General features: G+C 37.6%; 2 protein-coding genes across 2 annotated transcripts in view; one reads left to right on the top strand and one right to left on the bottom strand.

Annotated features, from left to right (window-relative positions):
* Nucleotides 1-14,423, top strand: part of LOC106875815 (ribonucleoside-diphosphate reductase large subunit) — a 30,142-nt gene extending 15,719 nt beyond the window's left edge. Inside the window, exons 11-18 of the mRNA XM_014924095.2 lie at nucleotides 636-1,079; nucleotides 1,502-1,651; nucleotides 3,993-4,214; nucleotides 5,595-5,671; nucleotides 9,094-9,229; nucleotides 10,707-10,802; nucleotides 12,928-13,113; nucleotides 13,629-14,423. Of these exons, the coding sequence (XP_014779581.1) occupies nucleotides 636-1,079; nucleotides 1,502-1,651; nucleotides 3,993-4,214; nucleotides 5,595-5,671; nucleotides 9,094-9,229; nucleotides 10,707-10,802; nucleotides 12,928-13,113; nucleotides 13,629-13,802 (1,485 nt within the window). The 3' untranslated portion in view covers nucleotides 13,803-14,423. The remainder of the gene's footprint in view (nucleotides 1-635; nucleotides 1,080-1,501; nucleotides 1,652-3,992; nucleotides 4,215-5,594; nucleotides 5,672-9,093; nucleotides 9,230-10,706; nucleotides 10,803-12,927; nucleotides 13,114-13,628) is intronic.
* Nucleotides 14,424-16,739: 2,316 nt separating this feature from the next.
* Nucleotides 16,740-21,988, bottom strand: part of LOC106875817 (60S ribosomal protein L35a) — an 11,303-nt gene continuing 6,054 nt past the window's right edge. The window contains exons 4-5 of the mRNA XM_014924098.2: nucleotides 18,812-18,959; nucleotides 16,740-16,795 (exon numbers count right to left, since the gene is read on the bottom strand). Coding sequence (XP_014779584.1) covers nucleotides 16,772-16,795; nucleotides 18,812-18,959 — 172 coding nt within the window. The 3' untranslated portion in view covers nucleotides 16,740-16,771. The remainder of the gene's footprint in view (nucleotides 16,796-18,811; nucleotides 18,960-21,988) is intronic.

The raw sequence follows: 21,988 nt of genomic DNA, 5'->3' as shown, positions 1-21,988 counted from the left end.
CAAACTGTCCAACCCACGCCAGCATGGGAAGCAGATGCTAAACAATGAATGGAAGAAAATTATTAATCAGAGCCCCCCACCACCTTCTTAAAAAAAAAACAAAAAGCAAAAAGAACCAAAACAATTCCTTGTTTTAGGTCTTTATGGTTCTGAGTTCAAATCTCTCTCTCGGGTTAACTGACTTTCATTCCTTTGGGATATATAATCAAGAACTGGGGTTGATTATGGTGACACAATCCTTCTCTCTGAATTTCTGGCCTCCTACCTGTATTACAGTCGTTTATTAGTTAAAATACTCTCAGATGTTTCATCCATCTTTATTTTCTGAGTTGGAATTCTACCGAGGTCTACTTTGCCATAAACACTTTTTTTAGGGGGTTGGGGTCAATAGAATAAGTAGCAGTTGAGCACTGGGGTCAATGTAATTGATTACTTCCCTCCCTCAAAATTTCAGGCCTTGTGTCATCATTTATAATAAAAAGGATTATTGGTTCAAATCTTGCCAAAGTCACCATAGTTTTTCATATTTCTGATAAGTACCAAGATCAATATACTTCACCTCTCCCCCCTCCTCTAACATTTGCAACCTTTCTATGTTGGAAATAATTAATATTACAACATAATTTGTCTTGTAGCGCCCTGGAGCTTTTGCTATTTACTTAGAACCCTGGCATGCCGATATCTTTGACTTCCTTGATTGCAAAAAGAATACAGGAAAGGATGAACAGCGAGCCCGAGACTTGTTCTATGCCCTCTGGATTCCTGATCTTTTCATGAAACGAGTTGAAGAAAATGGTGATTGGACATTGATGTGTCCCAATGAATGCCCAGGCCTTTCGGATGTTTGGGGAAAAGAATTTGAAGACTTGTATATCAGTTATGAAAAAGCTGGTAAAGGTAAAAGAACTCTGAAAGCTCAGAAAGTCTGGTATGCAGTTATAGAAGCTCAAACCGAAACTGGTACACCTTACATGCTGTACAAGGATTCTTGTAACCGCAAGAGCAACCAACAAAACCTTGGGACAATAAAATGCAGTAATTTATGTACAGAAATTGTTGAATACACGGCACCAGATGAGGTAAGTCGTTTTGTTCATTAATGTTGCCAACTCTTGTGTGTGTATATAAAGATGTGGGTTGGTCCAACTCATACTGGCATGGGAAACAGATGTTAAAGGTGTGTCTGTGTATGTATGTATATATTTTTGTCTTGCAAGTACTCGCTGACCCTGTCAGTTGCAGGTGCCACTTAAAAGCATGCAGTCCACACTGTAAAGTGATTTGTGTTCAGAAGGGCTTCCAAAACTGACCTCGCCTGTGCTTGAGCCATGTAAAAAGCCCTAAGTGGTTGGTGTTAGGAAGGGCATCCAGCAGTAAAAATCTTGCCAAAACAGTCACAGAAGCCTGGTGCAGGCATCTGCCTGGCTGGCTCCTGTCAAACCAGCATGGAAGGCGGACATTTAACGATGATGTATAGCATTGATATTTTCTTGTTTTTCAGGTGGCTGTTTGTAACTTGGCTTCCATTGCGTTGAATATGTTTGTTCGACCAGATCGCACTTTTGACTTTGATAAATTGAAATCCGTCACCAAAGTAATCGTTAAAAATCTCAACAAAATTATCGACACCAACTGTTATCCTGTGGAAGAGGTAAGCTATCTTAATTTTCCATTGGTGCAGCCCCCAGCCATACCAGCTCCTGTTGAACCGTCCCACTAATACCAGCAATGGTGGTCCCTAACCCACTTAACTACTGTTCCTTCCTAAACAAACACTGCCCTTTCTTCTCAACACCCAACCCAGCTACTATTTACTACTGCACCACTAATACATAACTGGTATCTCAACCCAACTTCCATTTCTCACTGCTAATGTATATTCTTTTGCTACAGTAGAACTGTTACTAATTCTGTCTTCCTGTAGAATTTTTTGACTGGTTTTGGTCTTAAGTGTTGAAACCATGCATTTTAGCTTTATTAACCCCATTATTTTATCAACTTAGGATGGGGGAAAAAATGCAAAAGGGCCTCAGTGTGATTTGAACTAAGAAATATTTTGTCTGATTCTATAACCAATTCTACCCCTAATCTGCAACACGGTCTTAAATATTCACCAACATTTAGACTAAACCAGCTGAAATTTTACAATGCTAAAATTTTAAGACTGGAAACTAGTGTATACTAATAATAATTGTATAATGATTATTAAAAAAACTTAAAATTTACTTTTGATACTTGTAAAAGCAATCTTTTTCCTTAAGTAATGTGTTTTTAAAGCTTATGAGGTTCTACTTGTAGAATCATCTGAAGTTGGTTTTAACCGGCTGAAACTGTCCTTCAAAAGTTCTAAGTTAAAATTTTCCACCAAACCTTAGTCACAATTTATGTTCCTAACACCAGCTGAATAACTTATTTTACTAAATTCTTTGTCACGTTAAAAATTAATTGAAATAAACACAGCATCTCATAGAAATATGGTTAGAAAAGGGTTAATAAGATGGGAGACAGCATTGCTTAAACTTCTTAGAAAATCTGTAGAGATGACTTAAAAGTGATTAAATTGCACAGGTAACACAAAAATGTAGATCAGCATTGACTGAGAAGCCTTTAATATACTTCTTAGTATATTATTGTTGCAAAATGAAATACAGTCCCTACCAGCAATTTATTGTATAATAGTATTTCTGTGTTTATTTTTATCTTCTTCAGACTAAAAGCTTAATCAGGATTATTATGTTAGCAAACATTATTTACATTTTTGTCCTCATCTTGTTTGTTGTTAACATACTGTTTCAGCTTCCCTCCAGCTTTCATCAGGTGTCTTGGGGAAATTTCGAACCTGGGTTCTTATTCCTAAGGTATTTTTCGATGTTGTTATTATTATTCAGGTCACTGCCTGGAATCAAACTCGGAGTCTTGGAGTTAGTAGCCTGCACACTTAACCACTACTCTATATGCCTGTGGTGGTTAAGAGCGCGGGCTACTAACCCCAAAATTCTGAGTTTGATTCCAGGCAGTGACCTGAATAATAATATTAATAATATCGAAAAATACCTTAGGAATAAGAACCCAAGTTCGAAATTTCCCCAAGACACCTGATGAAGGCTGGAGGGTATATTAGCTGAAACGTTGTGTTAACAAAGACGAGGACAAATATCCGATAAATGTAAATAATATAGATAATTCCTCATCTCTTAAATATAAAACTGTACATCAGTAAAGCTAGCAAAACACCTGTATTAATTTATTGATTAAGTGTTTGAACTGGCCATATCCAGCCCAGATATTCTACCCGTTTTATGCTCAAACTGATCAGATCTAGCCTCTCACACCTATTCTACAATGTCATTCAAAAGATAAACAATCACATTGAAATCTCAGATATGAAATAAGCCATGATTACTTGAAACTGTGTGAATAAATATTACATTTGACAGAATAATTTAAATGCTAAAGGATTAAAGAACTGTACTTTCCCCTGGTACTTAAGTATACTTAGATGACCTTGGCAGAGTTTGCAAGCAAGAAGACCAACATTCCCTTGATTTAGTCATTCAGCGCTCTGTTAATGTAGCAAGTCTTACTAAACCTTTATCGGTGGGGGATATGACGTCATGGTCATGTTAGCTGAATATGTGTAATTATTAGTTTTTCCATTGGTTAAAATTACTGCCCATATTTAAATCCTAACTTTCATCAAAGAGAAATCTTTCACGAATACGGTTCTTAGAATTCAGATATCAGCAGTTATAAAAACCCTGATGTTTGGGAAATAAATCAGTGTCTGTTGGTTTTCTACTTGATTCCACGACACTCACTTTCCTGAGATTGAAGTCTTATGTAGCAAGTCTTAATAAACCTTTATCGGCGGTGACATGACATCATACCATCACTGATAAAGGTTTTATCAAGACTTAAACGTTGCTCTGGCCAAACATCTTGACTCTCTTCACTAATGGTTTGGTATTTGTGTTTTTCTTTGTCTCTTCCAGGCAAAACGATCCAACATGCGACATCGACCAATTGGCATTGGTGTTCAAGGTTTGGCCGATGCTTTCCTTCTAATGCGATACCCGTTTGACAGCGAAGAAGCACAAGAATTGAATAAACAGATCTTTGCTACTATCTACTTTGCTTCCTTAGAGATGAGCTGTGAACTTGCTGAAAAATTTGGTCCTTACGAGACTTACGATGGTAGCCCCGTGAGCAAAGGTGTAAGTGGGTCTTTTTAAAGTTTTCACTTTCTCTTCAACTGGTAAAGTTTATGGAAGAAAAAAAAATTCAAGTTAATAAAATCCCTAATTTCTTTTTTCACATTGGTTTGTCATTAGACTCGTCAGTGTTAGGTGCCAACTTGCAGGCTAGGGGTCAGTTGCCTTGACCCTACACTTTCATCATCATTTTTTGTTACATGCAGCAGTCAGCATGCAGTTCCCAGGACTACAAGGCCTGGGAGAGGTGGGGGATGTCGACCTCATGCTAGGGCACAAGGGGGTTTACTATGCAGAGAGGGGGTAGAGCAGGTTCCTGAAGAGGGACTGCATGCCTACTCTCATCTAATAGGGGAAAGGGGAGGGGAAAGAAAAGGCTCACTAGGGGCTGCAAGAGATAATGGTGATGAGATGCTTGGGTCACTCTCCAAGCTGAGTAGAAGCAGGTGGTTTGCAAGATTGGAATAAGGAGTGTGGCCCTGCTGCAGCATTTCAACTTGGATGTCTATTCATAGTTTCAGTTATTTGCTTTCTTATTTAAATGAATTCTCCTTAACCCATTAAGTTCCACTGTCCTATAAATAGGACACTACATGAGAACATTAAATAAGCTACATTATTTACATTTGACGGATATTTGTCCTCATCTTGTTTGTTGTTAACACAATGTTTCAGCCTTCAACAGGTGTCTTGGGGATATTTTGAACCTGTGGGATAAAGCTTAAATAATACAGAACACCACTGGAAAATACGAAAACTAAAAGAAGCAGCACATATTCTAGGACACAACAACCTCCTAAGCAGACCGAGTGCAGATATGAACAACATATGGGAACCGGTATTAAGGAAGGATAGGAAAATAGATTTATAAGCTCTAAAATTCACTCCATAATTGCCCATGGGCATATGGCATAGTGGTTCAGAGCGCGGGCTACTAACCCCAAGATTCCGAGTTTGATTCCAGGCAGTCATCATCATTGTTTAACGTCCGCTTTCCATGCTAGCATAAGACACGTGATGAAGGCTGGAGGGTATATCAGCCGAAACGTGTTAACAAGCAAGATGAGGACAAATATATCTGTCAAATTTAAATAATTCATCTCTTAAATATGGAACTGTATTGAATAAGCTATATCACATTGTCTCAGTGTCCTATTTATAGGGAACCAAGTATTTCCATTTCTACTTGAAGTAAAGGAGTTTTAATAATAATTTTTTTTTCCTTTTAACCTATTTTTAATCATCTGTAATAATTTAAAAGTAATATTGAAACATTTAAGTTCTCTGGGACTTAATGGGTTAAGAAATCCTCATTACACGATAATCAAGAAGTAATTCTATTAGTATTTTAGATGCTCTAAATATATTTTCTTCTTTTTCTAGATTCTTCAATATGACATGTGGAACGCAGATCCACATCCGATGCATGATTGGGCTGCACTCAAAGACCGAATTGCCAAGTAAGACTTCAGCCATTAACTGTTTGTGTTTCCATTAATCTCCAGTCATTGACCGAACCTGTTTGGGGTTGCTAAACCTACAAAACTTAGCCACATCTCCCTTTAATCACAACATACCTTTTGGGTTGGTGCATAATTATTGCAGCTTTTTTTCAACAAATTTTATTCAACGAAAACATCTTTAAGTGATGATCCGACCGTCTGCCAAGCAAATGGGAAGCAGTAAATGAAGTAGATGGTGAATATGCTCCAGAATAATCATTTAGAGATGTTTTTGTTGAAAAAAAAAAGCCACAATAATTATGTACCAACTCAATATCTTCGTAAAGCATTAGTTTGGAATGTCATGGTTGGAATACTTTAGTCTATATTTATAATATCAGGACTTCGCTTTTAGCTGTGAGGATGTGAAGGCAAGCACTCGTGTCTTATATCTGGGAGATCCCTGAAATTAAGGATAAAAAATTCATTTTCATCCTAGTGTGGTGTTGATTTGTTCATGGGTTTCTCAGAGAGCATTAAATATAGGTGCAATTAACTAATTTTAATGAGAAATGACTTCAGCTGCCCCTCTTTGCACAAAAGAAATGCAAGCATTAACTGAGAATTGAACCACTGTACTACTAAATGTCTTTGTACATTGATTGTACTCTTAAAACCCTCTCTGTCTCAAATGATCCCCTTAAACTCGTATCCAACCAACCATTTATTTTTAATCCTACAGCAGTTGTCTGCCCTTCTCAACAAACGAATTTATGTACAATCTGTTATTTTATAGTTTTCAGCCAGCAAAACTATACCAATTAGCGATGATTTACAAGTGTTTTGTTGGCCTAATTGACCCAATAATGTTCCTGTTTGAGCCTTCAGTCTGAAGCTTAGTCATTGAATAGAGTGAATTTTGTCCAAAAGAAAAATGCTTTTAGAAACCTGAAATGGAACAACTTTCAGCATTAAGAATTGAAAGTTAGACTTGTCAGTTTATTAATATTATTATTAGTAGTAGTAGTAGTAGCAACAGCCCCTGCCTGGGCCTCCAGTACCGGTGGCATGTAAAATGCACTATCCAAACATGATCGATGCCAGGCCCGCCTGACTGGCTCCTGTGCCAGTGGCACATAAAAAAGCACCCACTACACTCTCGGTGTGGTTGGCATTAGGAAGAGCATCCAGCTGTAGAAACATTGCCACATCAGATTGGAGCCTGGTGCAGCCGCTGGCTTTCCAGACCTCAGTCAACTGTCCAACCCATGCCAGCATGGAAAACGGACGTTAAACGATGATGAGTAGTAATTAACTGGTATTTTGTTAATCTTGCTGAAAAAAGCAGATCCCTTGGGAATTGAAATCTGCATGTAAGCCCAAGTAATGCAACGTATCTTGTTTGTCACACCCGATTTGATTTACCCCCCTCCCTGATAATGATTTCTTTTATTTGCTGATTTGAGTGGGTTAATATTGATTTCAAATTTTGGCTCAATTTCCAAGGAGAGGGTCAGTCAATTGTATTGATTTTATCGACCCTGGAAGGGTGACATGTAGAGTTGACTTTGTGGAGTTTGAACTCTGAATGTAATAATGGATGAAATGCCTCTAAGTGTTTTCCCAGGCAGTCTAACGATTTTGCTAGCTCGCTGGCTTGAGTGGGTCACTATTAGTCATTTAGCTCCTTACAAGCCTGATCCTTTTCTTGAACATTGTATTTAGCACTTGACAGCAATTGTCAGCTGGTTTCATAACCATGAAGATCAATGGTTCCCTACCATTTCACTACCAAGGACCCTTTTATTTAAATGAGTTTTCCCAAGGACCATAGGCTATTGAAAGGTCTGTCAGCTTAATACATTCATAGACCCCTTCCCCCAGGAACCACTGATGTGGCTGTTCCTTCTGTAAGATTAGAAGAAGCAGTACATTCTGTTGAATAGAATTTCATTTTCCAGCATCAGAACTTTGACAGCATGTTTCTGCATTCACTGTTTGTTGGTGATACCCTGCCAGGTAACCCAGTCAGGCGACACCTCTCTAACCCATCAGTCTGTTTGGGTGGTCGTGGCCGGTGAGGGTTTTACGAGGTTGCAATGCAAATCCTGCTTCAGCTTCTTTTCAGTCGTCTTCTGTGACACACAGAAGAAACATTAGGTCCATTCTTTGACAGGCTCTGCTCCGCACAACACTGGAGCAACATGAAATATAAGTAGAAAAAAAATTGTTTGTCAACATAACATGGCAGTCCTGGTTTAGGACGAATGTTGAAGCTCTGCCAGATCAGATTGGAGCCTGGTGAAGCCATCTGGCTCGGCAGTCCTCAGTCAAACCGTCCAACCCATGCCAGCATGGAAAGTGGATGTTAAACAATGATGATGTTGCTGTAATTTAACTCCAGGCGACATCGTCTCCAGCTGGCTATACCACACGATCAGTGACCTTACATTTTTGAACAAGGGAGTGCTAGATTCCCTTGTTTGAAAATATAAGGACACAGATCGTGTCATATAGCCAGCTAGAGAGGATGTCTCCTGGGGTTAAATTACAGCAACATTCATCCTAAACCAGGACTGCCATGTTATGTTGGCAAATAATTTTTACTTCAAAGTACTGTTGCTGAATATCTCTCGTGAGATTTACAAATAGTAATTTTCTAGAATAAGTACTGTTCTTAAAAAAAAGAACTCTGGTTGATTTTTAACTCAACCCCAGCATGGCCACAATCCAATGACAGAAAGAAATGGTAAAAGGTAGATACTAAATAAGTTGACACCTGTGGCCATGTGTATTTGCAAATTCTAAAGTTTATTTATGAATTATGAAGAGGTTTTGGCAGAATTACATTTGGTTCAGCTATATTCCTCCATTTTCAATTAAAATCCCAGTGAAGTTTCTGTTTTCCCTCCTTTTAGAATTATCAGATAGAAATACCAGTAATTAATTGAAGACCTATTTAATCAACTCCCCTCCCTGCCAATTTTTCAGTACCAATGTAAGAAATTCTTCAAAAATTGCTGAGAGAAAGTAATCACAGATACAGTTTTAACAGTTTTGCATTCAGATTCCTCTGTCAAGTGTAACAATTATTTATTTATTCACATTTAAAAAAAAAAAAAAGAAATTATTCATTATCTCAGCTTTGAGATGTGAATGTAATTGCTTTTATCTCTGGAATGACATTGTAAGGTAGGTGTGAGAGGCCAGATCTGGTCAGTTTGAATGTTTTGGTCAGATGTGGCTGGTTTAGATGCTAAAAGGTTAAAAATATTTTGGATTTGACAAATGAAAATATTTATGCAAAAATTTGATGAACAGCATGATAGGGTCTTAATATGAAAGATAAGCAAAAGAAAAGAAAAAAAAAAATCCTGTTTCTGCGTGTTAGTTTCTCTCACCTGAACCTACGTTACACAGGTAATGCTTATTTGTTACAGACATGGAGTAAGGAACAGCCTGTTACTGGCTCCGATGCCAACTGCTTCCACAGCCCAGATTCTTGGAAATAATGAGTCCATTGAAGCCTATACCAGCAATATTTATACAAGACGTGTGCTGTCTGGAGAATTCATGGTAATTATCCTTATTTTCATATGTTTTATTCCTCTGTATTACACCTTGGCCAGGTTTCTTCTATATCTTCAGGCTGCCAAGTGGAATTGGTAGCCAGGGACGGCATGGAAGCCCCACATTTATCTGAGGATGTTTACATCCTGTATGCTTTGTTATTGCACAGTTTAAGCAAAATGGTATTTGTATGGCCAGTAGTTCTGCGAGGTGGCAGAATCGTTAGCATGCCAGGCGAAACGCTTACCGCTATATTGTCTTTTACGTTCTGAATTCAAATTCTGCCGAGGTCGACTTTGTCTTTTGGGGTCGATAAATTAAGTACCAGTTGCATACTGGGGTAGATCTAATTGACTCTCTCCTTCCCCCCAAATTTCGGGCCTTGTGCCTAGAGTAGAAAAGATTGTGTAGACAAATGGAAAATTTAGGTGCAAATAAAAAGCATCCAGTCCACACTATAAAGTGGTTGGCATTTGGAATGGCATCCAGCTGTAAAAACCTAGCCAAAACTGACTTTGCCTGTGCTTGTGCCTTGTAAAAAGCACCAGGTCCACTGTGCTGGATGGTTGGTGTTGGGAAGGGCATCCAGCTGTAAAAATCCTGCCAAAACAGCCACAGACATCTAGTGCAGGCTTCTGCCTGGCCGGTTCCTGTCAAGCTGTCCAGCATGGAAGGTGGACATATGATGATGAGATAGGTGTTAGTGTTGTATTTATGCTTGCAAAATTGTGGTTTCATTTCCCAGAGCAAGTGATGCGTTGTGCTTTTGAAGCAAAGCATTTCATTTCACATGTGCTCCGCAACACTCTGCTGTGAATGGGTAACCCTGTGATGGACCAGCATCTCATTCAAGGCAAATGTTGTGATTTTGGTTACTTATAGGGCCATGGAATTTGAGCTGGGGCAACCAGCCAGGAGTTCTAGGACTCATGACAGTAATATCAAGGAGTCCATAAATATAAATATATGCAGTTTGTATCTATATGCAACAGTTCTGTAATCGGTTTTTGTTCATTTGTAGAGATGTCTTGAAGTTTTTTTCAGGTGCAGCCTGATTCCAGTTTATTGACTTAAAGAAATTCTGAACCAGTCAAGGTTACCATGAATATAAGTAACATTTCCCGGTGACTTAAGTTTAAGATTAAGGAAAAAACTGTTACTTGTAACTCTTTTAGAATTTCACTGGCAGTAAAGGGAGGCTTTACATGTCATGGTCAAAATGCTAGAAATAGCAACCTGATCTTCCTCAAATGGCATCATTTCATTAGTGCTGCCTTGAAAAAGGGTAAAATAACTTTAATGAATAATATTCTCAACTTGATAATGATTGATTGGGAACTAAACAATAAATCTTTGTAAATTGTGAGGAATATACAGTAAAGGAAATCAACCTATCGTTCTCTTTTAATGGTTATATTAAATCCATATAATTTGGTAAACTATAATGGTTTGATGTGATTGGTTAAATTTTCTTCTCCTTTAGGTTGTCAATCATCATTTGTTGAAAGACCTCACAGAACTTGGTCTGTGGAATGGTGACATGAAGAATGAACTCATTGCCAACAACGGTTCCATTCAGGTGAGTCAATCATCTTTCTAAGTTTGGTAGTCATTGCTGCTATGTATTTTCTTGACTACTAGAAACGGCAGCCACATCTTCAGATACAAAATATAGTTGAAAAAAAGAAAGCTTGATGGTCATGAGTGGATTGTCTTCGATCAACAAAGTCTGCTTGATTGGGGTTAAATATTGTCAACATCATTCGTTTGTCATCTTTATTAAGCAACCGCATCTTTCTTCCCCCAGTATCACACACCTAATTCCATAACCGTCAATGTACCTGAAGCGATGCCCAAAGCTGTGTTTTCTCCCCGACCAGCAGTGTTGGTTTGTTTATATCCTTGTAACTTAGTTTGGTAAAAGAGACCAACAGGATAAGTAGTGGATTTGTTTGAAATCATAGAAGGTGGTGCCTCAGTATGGTCGCAGTCCCATGATTGAAACAAAATAAAATTAGTATTTAATGCATGGCTTTTAGAGCAAGTAATTCTATGAAGCAAGGTCGTCATTGCTGCCATCACTGACAACAAATAACGCATTAATAGCCACCAACATTTTACCATTATCCTCTGATGTTTCTCCTTTGAGTTACTTCCCTTTGCTTGATTATAAGCAACACTTTGTATTAAAATATGGATTGTATCACTGATAGAAGGCCATGGATTGGACGAGAAGGAAGTAGTTGTCTCCATAACATGTCTGGTACCTATTTTAAGGCTGAGTATCTTCTGTTATAGCATCAGGTTTCCCGATGCTTGGTAAAGGAAATTTGTTTGTTGGAGACTTGTGTGTGAAAGATGTAATGACAATAAACCTAGCAATGAATGTGGGGTGCATTTTAAGAATATCTTGTTTATTCTGCACGAACGATTCATTGTTCCTCACATAATAGGAAATATTGCAAACCAGTGACTGTCCCACTGGAAACCTATAACCAATCACAGTTTCGTTCACAAAATGCAGGATATTTAAGCAAAGAAAAGGGGGAAGTCAACTCGACAAAATTTGAATTGAGAATTTCAAAGCTTGATGGAAAGAGATGCATTGTTGTGTTTTTAAACCATTCTTATTATTTCATGAGTGACCGTGTGGTAAGAAGCTTGCTTAAGGCGGCGAGCTGGCAGAAACGTTAGCACGCCGGGCGAAATGCTTAGCGGTATTTCGTCTGCTGTTACGTTCTGAGTTCAAATTCCGCCAAGGTCGACTTTGCCTTTCATCCTTTCGGGGTCGATAAATTAAGTACCAGTCACACACTTGGGTTGATCTAATCGACTTAATCCCTCCTTTGTCTGTCCTTGTTTTGTGGGCAATAAAGACATGAGAAGCTTGCTTACCAACTACATGCTTCCGGGTTCAGTCTCATTGCGTGGCACCTAAGCCTCTGGCCGACCAAAGCTTTGTGAGTGGATTTGGTAAGACAGAAACTGAAAGAAGCCTGGCGTACGTATCTGGGTTTGTCCCCCCGCTCCAACATTGCTTGACAACCGATGCTGGTGTTTAAAGAATTCTCATGGCACCTGGCAGAATCTTTAGCTGCATTTCTCTTGGCTTTAGCTTTCATCCTTTGTGCCATTAATTAGAATTATTTATTGTAAAGGTCCAGTGTTGGGAGAGTTGAAACCTTTTGCTGTTCAGTTACGTTCTCAGTGCAAACCCCTTGCACTGAAGTTGATATGATTCTGTCCTCCTCTGAAGGTGCATGGCTTAGTGGTTAGGGTATTTGGATCATAATCATAAGGTCACGAGTTCAATTCCCAGCAGTGCCTTGTGTCCTTGAGCAAGACACTTTATTTCACATTGCTCCAGTCATCTGTTTGCAAAAATGAGTTGTACCTGTATTTCAAAAGAGCCATCTTGTCACCTGCATCCAGCTGAATCTCCGAGAACTACGTTGATGGTGTCTGTCTGTGGAGTACTCGGCCACTACCGCATTAATTTCATGAGCAGGCTCTTCTATTGATCAGATCAATTGGAACCGAAGGAGTGCCAAATAAATATAATTCTCCTGAGCTCAAGATTAATCCCAGTAACAAAGTACTTGCTCATTAGAAATAAATCCTCAACTGTTTTAAGAATTGATATCTTTATTTCTGATTGCTTTTCTAAATTCTGATGTTTTAATCACCATTTTCCTCTGCCTTAGTCTATGGATGTTCCTGATGACCTTAAGAAACTCTACAAAACTGTTTGGGAAATCTCCCAGAAAATGGTGATTAAAATGGCAGCTGACCGAGGAATTTATATAGATCAGAGTCAGTCAATGAATTTACATATTGCGGAACCAAACTATGGAAAGTTAACCAGCATGCACTTCTATGCATGGAAAATGGTAAGTCTTCTTGCTTCCCGTTTCTCATTTCATTCAATTTTATAAACAACATTCTCAAAGCTATGAGATAATGCATAATTAATTTAAAACAAATATGAATAGATAAGCATTATATTTGACAGTAATCTGTTCACTTCCTGGCATCAAGTCTTGCTACAGGGTGAGAACAGCAAGGGAAATCTTTGGAACAATTGCCATTGACACTCGGAGTTCAGCTTTAAGTGTCCTGCCAGATTCTATAACTGTACAGTCCTTGGATTAATCCTTTAGCATTTAAACTGGCCACATGTGGTCCAAATATTCTTGCTGTTCAAACTGGCCTATCACACCTGCCCTACAGTGTCACTCTAAAATTGAACAATCACAGCTTCGAGGTCTCAAAGCTATGAAATAGTACAAGAATTAATGTATAAAATGTGAATATTACATTTGACAAAGTAACGAGAATGTTGAATAATCGAACCATTCTTTAAAAGACTTATAACATAATAAAACCTTTATTACTTGATAACCAGGGCTTAAAGACAGGAATGTACTACTTACGGACCAAACCAGCAGTGAATGCCATTCAATTCACTGTTGATAAAACGAAACTCACCACACCAGTGAAGAAAACTCAAGAACAAAATGAAGCTGCCATTGCCTGTTCAATTAACAACAGAGAGGAATGTTTGATGTGTAGTGGTTAAAAGAAGAACTGCCAATCCTGCTCTTTCTTTGCTGTGATCGGGTTGATATATATATAAGGATGCATGTATGTACATAAGTCACGTTGAAATATTTACGCATGTCTCTCACATTCAATAAATCTCATGTATGCATCATATATAATTTGTATATACACACACACACATGAAAGGTAAGGATGAAAAGGTGGTTTGGAGTACTGCAATGGATATTCCCAATGCATTTTAGATGCTCAACGACGAATCCTCAGGAAACCCCATTGTACCAAGTTAAAAATAACTACGGCCCTTTTAATATAAACTTCGGTTTCACCCTTATTCTTCCATTTGCTCTGTTTCTTATAAACTGATAAATTACCTGGTTGGTTTATGAAAATGTATACGAAGCTACAAACACAACTAACTATCTATCTATCTATCTATACACACACACACAAGTATAAGCATGTGTATATATATAAAAAAAAAGCATTTACATGAGTATATTTATCCTCTGAAGCATATTGTTGCATTCAATCGAGAATGTTTTTTCGAGAAATGTACCTTGGGGAAAAAAAAAAAAAATTTTGTAAACTATTTTGGACTTTTCATTTATTATTTAATAAAAAAAAAAAAAAATTTCAATACTTTGTTTTTAATGTTATTGGACTGTGATTGATCAAGTTTTTCTTTCAGGCAAGATTATTGGCTGCTATTTCTTTGTTGTGGTGGTTATAATGTTACAGACCCTCTTGCAGCAAACTCGCAGAATAATCAGCTGGGCGAGACGTTTAGTGGTATTTTGCCAATTGCTACATCCAGAGTTCAAATTTCGCCAAGGTTGATCCCAGTGTGTAGTGATGGAATGCTGTCAGACAATCTACCTAGCATGCTAACAATTCTGGTCCCAGTTGTAATAAGTATCCGTGTACATACAGCAGAGGCCAGCCAGAATTCAAGACTCAGTAAATTTAGCCCTTTCCATACCAACCAGTTCTGAATTAAAATCTTCCACCAAACCTTAGTCGCAATTTATCTCCCTAACACCACTTTAGTGATAACTAAATTAATTTACTAAATTTTTCGTTATATTTAAAATTGAAAGAAACAATATCTCAGAATATATACAGTAAGGAAACGGTTAAACATAAGCATATTGAAAAATAACTATTTCATTTAATATGCATATTAATATTTAACAAGTCATGAATTCAGGTTCATTCTGTCAATATCTTCTATATAAACAGATGGGGTTTGAAATGGTGAAATGAGAAATTCTGATAGAACTACAAACAATTCTCTTACTGGACTAACTGATCAAAATGTTCTCTTAACCTTTGTTACCATATTTCTAACCAAATTACACCCCTTATGTGTTTCAATTAACTTCTAACATAATCATAAATTTAGGCTGGTTTCATTAAACAACTCTAACTTTTTTATTTATCAACATATTAATGTGATTTTTGGAAGATAAATTAACGAAAGGTTCTCATCCAATTCTATACCAAAATATTTGTCACAAAGTGACTTTAATTACAGGTAAATTCAACAAAATATTAATTTAAAATTTTTGTTCAAACATCGCTACAGAAAATGGGTTATTTGCTAATATTCAATTGGGTATACAACAAAATATTATTATAGAAGAGTTGTGCACATAAACTGGATTCATTACTCTCTTTTGCCAGTATAAAATTAAAATCCAGAGCAGTACCCAGTATTTGATTCACAAATCTTTTCCAAACTTTGATCCCTCATTTTGTGCACTTTCCTGGCATATACTGCTGAAAACGCACTCGGCCTTTATAGCCCACCATATCCTTATCTATAAACTGTTTTATATGTGCTTTGAACACAGTCAATGAGGGGTCTTATTTTAAATAAGGGATCAAATTCTGGTTTTCCATGTACTGCTCGTGTCTCTTACATGTAGATATTGAGTCAATTTTAAAAAAACCGTATCCTCGTCATTATACTTGAGACATTCGTCGCCAAAGGGTTCATCACTACTCCAGTAATTTGTTATTCTAGGTAACTTTCTAATTCCCATAATAATATTTATGGCAAACCTCAAACTATCCTTTTTTACGCCGTAATCAATTCGAATAGGTACATCGCAAAAAGAAATAGTCTAAAGCTCCACTCTCCTGAGTAAGACTGTGACTTGGTCCAGTTTCTTCAGAAAAATCACTGAAAGAAGGAGTGTTTAAATTTTCACTCCATTCAGGTACTAATTCATTCTCTTTATCGGAGCTCTCGGATTCACTGCTTTCATTTTCGGAAAATGAAACCTAAGATTCATTATCAAATGCCACGTGCTTTTTTTTTTTTTTTGGTTACAGAGTTAGATTTATCAAGGTCTTCAACGGAAAATCCTTCGAATTCTGACTTGCTGCTTGACAGAATAAAATTCGTATCCATTTTTTTGTCAGGATTACAAATTTTGGAAAAAAATCTCCCAAAATTAAAAAAACACGCCGATCGTTGTACAAAATTATGGCTGAACTGTTTACACAAATGTACTAACGAGATTTGCTTAGATATTCTCATTTAAATATGAATAGGTGATTTTGGGCGGTTTGGTAACGAAAGGGTTAAACTTGTCTAGTCCAAATAGAAACAAATTTTAACTGAACCACAACCTAACAATAAAGGTTGCCATTTCTGTTTTTGCATAAACTAGTGATGCACAGTGTGTGTTATAAAGCAAAGAAATGGTCACAGCTCTTCCAATATAGTAGTTACGAAAACAGAGTTAATTCCCTTGCCTTAGATTCGATCAATGACACTTCTTTCGTGTGCAAGTTTTAATGCTTTTCATATCAACCTGCACAAAAATGGAACCTTGGATGTTACAGAACACGAGCATAATCTTTGAAATAAAGATGAACAAAGAAAACCATAAACCTGGGATACATATCATCACAGAGTGCCAAGAAGAAATAAGAAAAGAATAAATAGATTGGAAAACATTTTATTTTTACATGTCTTTAGATTCTTGATGGATACAACATCTGAAGAAAAAAAAAAAAAAAAAAAAAAAAGAGTAATTACCAGGATAAACGCATGGTGGCTGTGAGGGGACACACAAACCCCCTCAAACAACAATGTCAAGTGGGTTGTATTGATTTTCATCATTTACCTTACTTCTAACCAAAATACACCCCCCTATGTGTTTCAACTTGTAATGAAAGATCCTCAACCAGTTCTATACCATAATTTTTGTCGCAAAATGACTAATTACATGTAAATTCAACAAATTATTGTTCAAACATCGCTATAGAAAATGGGTTATTAGCAAATATTCAATTGGGTATACAACAAAATTTTACTATAGAATAATTGTGCACATTACTGGATTCATCAGGTGAAATTAAACACACAAAAGACAGGTGTACCATAAAGGTATAAGTAAAACGAATGACTGGCAATTGTCTGAAGAAAACTAGAAAACAAAGTACACACACACCATCAACTAGATTAAATAAGCTCTCCCACAGAGATATACAATAATGATTTACAAAAGAAATAAATCAAAATTCGTTACTCACCCTACAGATAAATTAAAAGAAAAATATCGAACAACAAAACAAAATTTACTATATACAGCTAAGTGTATCTAGACAACTTGTTTGGATTTGATTCCAAGATGTTAGGCATTTGAAAAAAATGGATCTTTTTTAAAACGGGGGCCACATTTTTCATTAACGAAACACTTTGAAACTTGGAACACTGGTAGAATGTGTCATATAAAACATCTTTTTCTCTTAGTCTTCTTAAAAAAAAAAGAAATCCATAAATTATTCCATGTTAAAGTTGTCGTATTTCTGTAATTTCAACCAATCACTGACGTCCATTCAGCCGATATACATTAAGCGCCGACTACATAAACAAACGATTCTGAAACAATTAACCCTAACCCTAAGGTTAGGGTTAAAGCAAATTTAAAATGAAAAAAGCAAATAAAACGAAGAATCGTTTGTTTATGTAGTCGGCACTTAATGTATATCGGCTGAATGGACGTCAGTGATTGGTTGAAATTATCGAAATAAGACAATTTTTTACATGAAATAAATTCGAATACAAAAATATTTTTCTGTTCTATAACACAAAATAGATAAGTATACGAAGTTTGAAAGTCTTTCCGTACCAAAAACGTGGCCCCCGTTTTAAAAAAGATCCGAAAAAATTGTTCCTCCTTGTTACAAACATAATTTCCCCAAAAAGAATATTTTGGAAGGACAGATGGAGCAAAACAATAGAATGAACCCAAGTGAAGTAATAGCTTTCTTTGAAAGAGTATTGGACATCATTTAACACAGCCAAAATATTGTTTTTCTTCAAATCAACCAGATCTGGTTTATCACACCCACCCCAAAGGTGTCCATGTTCAGCAGTGGAACGGGCTGTCTCGACAGGTGGAAAGCACTGATTGCATTGTGGACCACTGCTTGGCATGCATTTTAGGACCGGAAGTGCTTTCGAATAGGAAACAGTTTACAGCATGCAAGACTTCGACCCCTGAGAGACCGCCTTATGCTACACAAGGGGGTTAAAATAGAAGGCATCAGAGTAATTGGAGGAGTTTTGGCCACTCACAACTTGGTGCAATTTATAACTACTGCTTTCCTGCATATTGATCAAAGCCATTTCCCTGGGGGTACCAAGGTCCTGCATTCCTTCCTATTTGATAAAACCCAAATCTTTGCTAAGTTTATCCAGAAGCTCCTTACTTCTAGGCTTAGCTTCCACACCTGAAATCTCCGTTCTAATCCCGATGTAGATCCACTTGAGACCCAGATCCTTGATATATAGTTCCCATGGACATTGAGTCCTAAACTCCTCTGTGACGGCACACAGGGCTGAGGACTGACCCTTCAAGCTAAAATCAGGAACTCTCAATAATCTTTGTACATATCTTGTTCAGCCCCCACAAACCTACACCAAAATTACAGAACACTCTACTCTTTCAAACATCTTCAAATCAACAAATGCCAGGAATAGTGAAATATATGACATTCTTCACTTACAACTCGGATACGTCTTCCAATAGCAGTAGCAGGTAGATTCTTCTTAAATTTTGCACGCACAGCACCACTATTTCCATGGGGACGGGTGACTTTGCCCCATATTATACGAATGTGTCCTGCAGTTTTGGTGCCTGGAATTCTTGTTTTCCTACAATGAAAATATTTACAACTACACACATGTACAATTAAAGAACAAAACAAATACATGTTCATAGATTATACTTTGCAGGCGGGACAAGCTGAACAACGAATCACATTTGCATTGACCGAACACTCAGCCGGAAGTTCAGGAGTTCTTGCTCGTGACACCAGGGTGGATGAAAATAGTGTCCTGTTTTAATAGTTACATAGCTGACGAGGCCAAAGGCCATTTTTGTAAAATCACACACACAATATGCAGTTACCATAGAACTTCAATGAACAGCAGAATAAAGAAATTAAAAAACCATAACAAACAATCGCACTTAAAATTTGTCTGGAATTTTATGTGACAGACACCACTGAGAGGATTGCATTATATAAAAATTCCAATTTTCTGTGGCACTCGCTTATACACCAAGCAAAACAGTGTCCCATTGATTGGGAAGATCCGAAGTGCATGGTAAACATTTTGGGAGTACTACAGAAACAAAGAGTGGAATTGAACTCTTGGCTTCAAATATAAACTAAGACACAATGAAATCTGGTTAACTTATAATTAGCTGATGAATAGGGAAACACCATAATACTTTATTTACCTGTTTGTCCGAGACATACTTATGACCGACTGTGGAAGTGTTCCATAGAAAATGGTCCTTGTGCTACTAAATAACTTTGCTGTACTTTCAGTGGCACTCAGCCGGGGCGGGCTGCGCTGGTTCCGACCGGTGAATTCACCATGTCGATTCCAGCAGCCAAAGCAATACTTCTGTTTGTGGCCCAAAAATCCACCCTGAAGACTGAACAAATGCCCCACCAGGAGGGCAACTGCATCTGATAGTGCAGATGTTGCAGCTGCAATTTGTTGTTGAGGTATGGAGTGTCCTGGGAACAACCTAAAAGCCATGCTTCCATGATGGTGACACCTAATGGCATCCAGCCATAGAAACCAAGCCAAATCCAGACTGGAGTCAGGTGCAGCTCTCCAGCTTACCAGTTCCAGTTAAGCCATCCAACCCATGCCAGCATGGAAAGTGGATTCTAACTGATGATCTTGTAAACAGGGCCACTGCTACATCATCATTACTTAATGTCCACTTTCCATGCTGGCACGGGTTGGAAGGTATGACATATGTCTAACAAGCCAGAAGGCTGCACCGAGGTCCAATCTGATCGGGTAAAGCTTCTACAGCTGAATACCCTTGCTAATGCCAAGCATTCCAAGTATAGTGGATGCCTTTTACATGCCACCACCACCTGCAACTTAATCTTTTAAGCCCTCTACTATAAGCAACCACAATTGTCTACATACTCAGAACCACACGTTAACGCAGCCCGAAAAGGGTGGCCCAGCTGAAGTCAGCCAAACTTTAGCAGAGCCCAGCAGTCTGTGGAATCTGTGCTTTATCTTTTACTTGTTTTAGTCAAAGAAACTGACCTGGGTTCATATTCAGTTGGTCTCTTTTGCCAAACCACTACGTTACGGGATCAGAAACACACACAGGACAGCCGCCTTTCCGTTTCCCTCTTCGAAGCCCACCCACAAAGCTTTTGGTTGGCGCAATGCTATAACAGAAGACATTTGACCAATCTGTCATGCAGTGTGAATGATCTTACAACGGTGTGGCTGGCAAGGAAACTTCTTACCACACAACCAATACCTCTTACCAAGAATCTTTTTTTTTCTTTTGTTATTTCCCTTCAATCTTGCAAGTGGCTGGTGAAGACGTTTAGTGGCATTTTAACTGTCTTCATGTTCTGAGTTCAAATTCTGCCAAGGTCAACAAAATAAGGACCAGCTTCCCCAAAATTGCCAGCCTTGTGCCAAAACTTGAAACCAGTAATCTTTATAGAAACAGACCAGAGAGCTTGGTTTTGAAGGAAACATTTAGAATGGTATATAAGTTTGTTTCTCAACCATATTGTTCCACATTCAGTGTCACTGAGTGGCACCATGTGAGTGGATTTGGTTGTCACATATACATATATAGCTGTGTGCTTGCCCCTGCTCGCCCCCACCCCACTGCTGGTGTGGCTATGCCTCTGTAACTTAGTGGCTTTGCACAAGAGACCAATAAAACTTCCATAACACAGTGCACCAGCATGACCGGAACAAGTAAACAATAAAAGCACATATATGTTGGACAATAGAAAACACTTGGAGGAACTGAAGACATATCTTGGAATGATCTTCCTGATGCCAAGTGTGCAGCTTCCAGGTAAAAAAACCCAAGCTGGAGATTGAGATCCTGAAAATGCATGTGAAAACACCTACAATCTTTGATATTCAACAACACACATGGGCAGGTGAATCTGACAAAACAGGCAAATTACATTCTTAACCCTTTCGTTACCATATTTCTAACCAAAATACACCCCTTATGTGTTTCAATTAATTTCTAACAGAATCATAAATTTAGTCTGGTTTCATTAAACAATTCTAACTTTTTTATTTATCAACATATTAATGTGATTTTTGGAAGATAATTTAACGAAAGGTTATCAACCAATTCTATACCAAAATTTTTGTCACAAAGTTACTCTAATTTGTTCAAACATCGCTATAGAAAATGGGTTATTAGCTAATATTCAATTGGGTATACAACAAAATATTATTATAGAAGAGTTGTGCACATAAACTGGATTCATTACTCTCTTTTGCCAGTATAAAATTAAAATCCAGAGCAGTACCCAGTATTTGATTCACAAATCTTCCAAACTTTGATCCCTCATTTTGTGGGCTTTCCTGGCATATACTGTCGAAAACGCATTCGGCCTTTATAGCCCACCATATCCTCATCTATAAACTGTTTTATATGTGTTTTGAACACAGTCAATGAGGGGTCTTATTTTAAATAAGGGATCAAAGTCTGGTTATCCACGTACTGGTGTACTGCTCGTGTCTCTTACATGTAGATATTGAGTCAATTTTAAAAACCGTATCCTTGTCATTATACTTGAGACATATTCGTCTCCAAAGGGTTCATCACTACTCTAATAATTTGTTATTCTAGGTAACTTTCTAATGCCCATAATAAT

Source organism: Octopus bimaculoides, chromosome 7, assembly GCF_001194135.2.
Source record: "Octopus bimaculoides isolate UCB-OBI-ISO-001 chromosome 7, ASM119413v2, whole genome shotgun sequence".
In the NCBI taxonomy this organism is placed as follows: Eukaryota; Metazoa; Mollusca; class Cephalopoda; order Octopoda; family Octopodidae; genus Octopus; species Octopus bimaculoides.
The sequence above is the reverse complement of the archived record's forward strand: the minus strand, read 5'-3'. Positions and strand labels throughout refer to the sequence as shown.